General features: G+C 40.3%; 1 protein-coding gene across 7 annotated transcripts in view; it reads right to left on the bottom strand.

Annotated features, from left to right (window-relative positions):
• Positions 1-6,000, bottom strand: part of ptprsa (protein tyrosine phosphatase receptor type Sa) — a 228,639-nt gene that overhangs the window by 112,091 nt on the left and 110,548 nt on the right. For all 7 annotated transcript variants that reach the window (XM_069153384.1, XM_069153386.1, XM_069153385.1 and 4 more), the window contains exons 4-5: positions 2,630-2,775; positions 56-197 (exon numbers count right to left, since the gene is read on the bottom strand). In XM_069153384.1, the coding sequence (XP_069009485.1) occupies positions 56-197; positions 2,630-2,775 (288 nt within the window). The remainder of the gene's footprint in view (positions 1-55; positions 198-2,629; positions 2,776-6,000) is intronic.

The raw sequence follows: 6,000 nt of genomic DNA, 5'->3' as shown, positions 1-6,000 counted from the left end.
TTGATATACTTTGTAGTTACTCCTCTGCAACCCTATTTCATAATGTAAGATTCACCTCGGATGATGGACAGCTTGGCATTGACGGTAATCTCGCCCTCGCTGTTCTCAGCCACACATTCGTAGATGTTCTCGTCACGTGGTGCTCGCAGAGGCTGGATTCTCAGCACAGCGCCGGCGCCCTCGTCAAACTCGATGGTCTGTGGGGTGAAACATAAGGAGTAGTCAGGTTAGACACATGTTGGAACTCTGTTGAAATACTACCAGTTTTACATGTGGAGCAGCCCAGCGTTGGTAAGATTAGAACATCAGAAAAACAGTTTCCTTGAAGACAAAAGGGCGAGCGTAGTGTCAATGTTCTCACCGACATGTAAGGTAACTAAGAAATTATTCTCAGTTCCAACAAGAGTTCTTTGGGTGAACCGTGTTTCTATTATTTAATAGCCTGAGGTCCTCATAAATGGAGAATTATAAGGAAACACATTCTCTCTGCACACATTGTGCGTGTTTTGATCTCTTGTTTTTATCTGTAATTATGCCCTTTGTTCTCTGTAAATGCTTTTGTTTTGAACCTGGTTGAAAGAGCCTTGTAAAATATAAATTGGACTACAATCAGAATGCAACATGTGCTGAGACTACTGAGTAGGAGAGAGCTATAGTTCACTCACAGAGATTACATTTAAGAAGAGCTATATAGACAATAACAGCCCTTACGTTTCAATGAACTAAAATGTGATACTAGCGGGTTGACTAATGTGACTGACAGGAGGACCGTTTTGATACAGTGGTCACAGAAACACAGAAATTTCTAATCGGATTTTTTTTTTTTAATTATATGGTGATAGTGGAAATATTCTGACTTCTTATGCAGCGATACGGTATGATTGCACATGTAACTTATGCAACAACTATGGCTGGAGGCAGATTTTTTTTTTTTATGAGTTGTTGTTGCTTACAAATTAAGGAACTGAGGGATCATTTCTGTTGAGTTTTTACTGAAAATCTAAAGACAAACTGAAACATTTATGCTGACATATAAAACTATAATGTCTTCTTTTGTTTGAAGTGCATGTTCTTAAACTAATAATAAAATATTTGTCCTGTATTTTGTGATATCATCAAGAATATCTTAATCACAGAAAGACCCTGAAATATTGTGATAATATTTAAAAGTTTTTGGGGTTTTTTTGCTATAATTTTGGACGGCCAAAGTGTCACAGAAGACAGTTAGCCTGTCAGCCTCACAGCAAACCTCCTCTCCCTGTATCTGTCCTTCCTAAGAGAAGCTCACACCACCTCACCGAGTGAAGCCGCTGCTGAGATTTCTGAGCAAAGCATGACTTTGAGATACAAGTACAAGTCTCCGGCAGCCCTGCTGCTCCACTGCTGCACATCTCAGGGCTGAGCCGCTAATTAGGCTAAAAACACTGCAGAGCATGGCATCATGATCGATATCAAAGCAGCTGTCTTGAGGGTAGAACAGAAAAAGAAAAAAAAAAAAAAAAAATCATCACTACTTCAAAACCCCTTAACAATTTTTTTATTTCATGCTAAACGGAGGAAGAGAAGAGTCCATTCTGGCGGGCTCCTTCACGCCCTTGGCTTTGTTTCCAACTTAGCATGCAGAAGAGGAAAGAGTACAAACAGAACTTGTCTTTTTATTCCGTCCTCAGTGGAGATGCTGATCTCCCCCTGTTGATGTTGTTGTAATTTTTTGCTGTTTAGCCCTCTCCCCCATGGTTGTCTTCATGCTGCAGTGTGTGTGTGTGTGTGTGTGTGTGTGTGTGTGTGTGTGTGTGTGTGTGTGTGTGTGTGTGTGTGTGTGTGTGTTTGTGTGTGTGTTTGTGTGTGTACGTATCTGTGCACTGTCACTTCCGTCATCGTTAACAAAAGCAACTTTTTAATTAAGAGACACTGAGCATCAATCAAGACTTTTAGAGATGCCATCTGGGATGCCTGCCGAGAAGTGAACAACAAACACTATGAATAACGCACAGACACATTCACACAGACAAGACAGAGCGCAGGAAAAAAAAAAAAAAGAAACAGCACTGGAAAAATGTGACAAGCAGAGGCAGTCAAGTGCAAAAAGGAAGAAGTCAGAGGAGTGGGAGGGCTCTGCATTTCATTACTGGGCAGCTGTGGCTAGAGAAGCCTGCCAATGAAAGGATTGGAAGCTGTTGTCCAGAACAATCTGTGAAAATTGTAATTAATAAAAAAAAGTTAATAAAAAAAAAAAATGCCCTTTTCAATTAAGGCAGTTTGGGAACCCGACTGCTATTGAAGACTGTGTTTGCAATGTGAATATGGTATTCAGGAACGTTTACTATTATGCAATTTACAAGATTTTCAAAACAATTAGGAGTTTGCAAGGTGTCTTCCAATTGGTTAACAGTTTACCTGACACTAAAATGTTTCAATGCTCAGCAACATGCACTATTAAACAAAATATAACTCCTGAATATATTTTAAGTATGTTTTGAAAAGTGACAAATTCTTCTCCATCTCCTTCTGTACTTCGTTGTCGTGTTGTGTGAGATTACAGTGCCACGAATGCTGTGTTGCTCACCACGAAGTTGCCTCAACCACACCTGTAGAGTGCAGCAATGAGCAGCAGGTTTCACTGACTCACCTCTATACGCTGGGAGTTCACCTTCTTCCCTTTCTTGTTCCAACTAACCCTTGGCTTGGGGTCGCCCGTTGCCTGGCAGACGAAGGAGACCACGCCCCCTGAGACGCCAATCTGGTCGACGGGAACTTTAGTGAACCGTGGTGGTGCTGAGGAGAGAGGACGGACAGAGGGAGGGAGATAGAGAGGGAGAGATACATTAGCACAAGACAAAATGTTGCACCACTGGAGCTAACTCAGTTCCTTTAATTACATTTCTGAAACGACAGACTTTCAAATGCCAGTTTAAGTGCACGTGCGTGCATCCACACACAGACACACAACTCCGTAATGTCACACAAACCCACCCTCACCTCTTCAAACACCCTCTATATCTTATTCTCTCTCTGTACCACACAGCTGCTGTAGTGCTGTGAATTTATATTTTAATCTTGTGCCAAGGTGTTGATGATTAGCAGCTTAAAGATAGCACACGGACCGCAGTGACGACGGTGGCAGATACAAGGTCATTAAAAAGACGAGCTAGTAAAAGTGTTTGTTTTAATTTGACAATGTCTTAAAGTGTTTAAAAGTGCATTTTCTTTCTTGAGAGAAATCAAACAGGAAATGTACTTTTCTGCTTGATCTCTATCACCATCAGTGGTTTAATTCTCACTTGTACCACGTGTGCTAAAAATGTATGTCTAGCACAGAACTGAGGCCATTTGTTTAAACTGTCCATCAAAAGTTAGTAATTTTAGTGCTTCTGGAGCTGCAATATTTCACTCATGCCTGGGCTGCAGTAAGACAACAAGCCCAACAGAACGAGCGAAAGAGAGGGAAAACAGAGTCTCCTGGGGAACTCGTTAAATCTGAATCATACAGATATGTGGGGATGATCAAACGGCCAGCGCATAACGTCAAATTAATAATTAAGGGAGCACGGGCCGACACCAGTCTCCGGGCTTTGCTAAACACATATGAAGGAGAGTTCCTGCATTCATTATCGGCTAAAGAGAGATGGGGAGCGGGAGAACCAGGCGAAGGGGAAAAAGTGTGAGACAAGGGAAAGAAAAAGGGACAAGGGTGAGTGTGCTGCCTCAGGAAAAGCAGAGGCACAACATGCAAAGTTCATCTCGCTGCCCCACAAATAACAAACCAAATGTTTCTGATGCAAGTATTACAGCAAGATATGCAAACTGAGTCTCTGTAACTAGTCATTGACAAGTAATTAAGCTTAAAAAAAAAAAAAGTCACAATTCCACCAACCAAGTAGAATATACTCTCTCTAAAGGATGAGCAGTTACACATCAAAACAAAATGTGTTTCATCCTTCTGAGGGCGTCTCAATGTAAGAAACACTTAACCTTGATTTTACAAGCTTAGATGTCTGCCAATGCAAGAACGGTGCTGAGAGCAAGTATATGAGCTCACGATGCCATTCATGGTCAAAAGATGATTAAAAAAGACTTTCAACTAAAAACCACTACAGCTTTAATATAATATTCCTTTTATTAAGTGTATTATTCTCACCTGCAAATGAGCAGTTACTCTAATCTGGTTTTGATTTCTGTCTGCTTTCCCATCCTTTGTTCTTGGGTGATTTGTTGCATATGTAAAAGGGAGGCTGTGGCTCAGTCGGTAGAGTGGGTTGCACACTAATCAGAAGGTTGGTGGCTCGATCCCCAGCTCCTCCTGTCCACATGCCTAAGTGTCCTTGAGCAAGACACTGAACCCTAAAATTGCTCCCGATGGTGTACCATCAGTGTGTTGTAAGTCGCTTTGGATAAAAGCGTCAGCTTAATGTAATGTAATAATCTAATGTAGCGCATGACACTACTGTAACTTCATGTGGCAGTCATGTGATTCCATTAGGGCCACCCATGGTATTATACAACTTTTTATTATAACTTAAAGTGTTAACTTCATGCTGTATGTGAATGAAATAGTCATATATGATAAAACGCCCTCCTGTGAAGGCTGTGAGAGTCGGACATTGATAGATACCCCACTGAGTTCAATAAATCAGCCAAAGAGCAGGAATGAAACTTCCACTTTTATAAGCGGTATTAAAGGGCCGTGTTGCAGCCTGACAATCATTTTAATGTTGGAAATATTGATTCTTAGTCCTGCAGTGTTCAAATGAAAGTCTATTGATTGTTGCATCCTTGAAAAAATGTTTTATCCCTCTTTAAATCTTGCTCTAGATCTGTTAAAATAACCTACAGAGAAGTCGCATTCCCAACACAACGGAAAGATTTCCAAGAATATATAATATCTTTGAAAGATAAGGATTCTTTTTCCCCAAAAAAGGTCCAAACAGCCGCATTACTTCAATTACATTGTATGTTACTATACTGTTTGAATAGACGCCAGAGATCTACCTCTGTAAACTAACACACACACAAAAAACACACTTTATTTAGGAGAAACTGCTTTTAATATGTTTACCCTCCAACTACAGCAGGCAACAGTTTCATTTTAGAGACTTTAAAATACAATTCTAATGTTGCTTAATGCACTATTTTATAAAGCATGAACACAAATAGTTTTTAAGCCTCCAAACAATTGCTCTTGCAGGAAAGGCATTAGCTTAAAGAGGTATTCCCCAGCTGATAAGAAGCACATTCAAAACATGAAGGATTAACAAATCAAATGGCATCTAAAAAAAAAACACTAAAATCAGATTTAATTACTTTGTAGTCTGTGTTTCACAGGAGTACATACAGAATACTATAAAGGTTGTGGTATGATCTCAGCACCAAAGCCTCTCTCTGTCTTCAAAGACTGGGCCTACTGTATTTGTCTGGTGCATACAATGATCCCTTTTGGCATTTTACACGTCCAATTTCCATTCTGAAACTACACAACGCAGCTTTACACAACAGAGCTCCTCTGCATTTGACCTCCCCTTACAATGTGCCTTCTGTTGAGACAGAAGAGGGATTTACACAGATCAGGCCCGTGGCAGTGGTTCTGCCGAAGGCCAGCATTCTTTGATTAGTTTTCCCCCGGACCATTTGACATTTCCACCCAGTCGCCTTCTCCTTCTCTCCCTCTCACTCGCTTCATAGGATGTGAGAGGTGTACAAGAAATGTGACGGCCTGCCCGTCAGTCTGAATTTAACTTCTGACAGATTCAGGCTTTTCTCATCATGTTCTGTGTATAGTTTACTATATATATACCTCAAGAAGGTTTAAATAAAGAAAGACGGGAGGAAAAATGGATGGAAGGAAAAAGAAAGATGGGCGATATGGCTTTAAAAGAAAATCAGGATGTATCGGGGGGTTTTCTGCATTTACAGTATTCTTGACAATATGACAAAATAAATTTATTTCAGAAACATACAATTGCAACAGAATGAGTGTTGTAGTTTTATATGTCAGTGGAAATG

The sequence above is a fragment of the Embiotoca jacksoni genome, unplaced genomic scaffold (assembly GCF_022577435.1).
Source record: "Embiotoca jacksoni isolate LCO1_2020_lvr unplaced genomic scaffold, fEmbJac1.0.p SCAF_19, whole genome shotgun sequence".
Lineage (NCBI taxonomy): Eukaryota > Metazoa > Chordata > Actinopteri > Embiotocidae > Embiotoca > Embiotoca jacksoni.
Note: the sequence above shows the minus strand (reverse complement) of the source record. Positions and strands in the feature narration are given on the sequence as shown.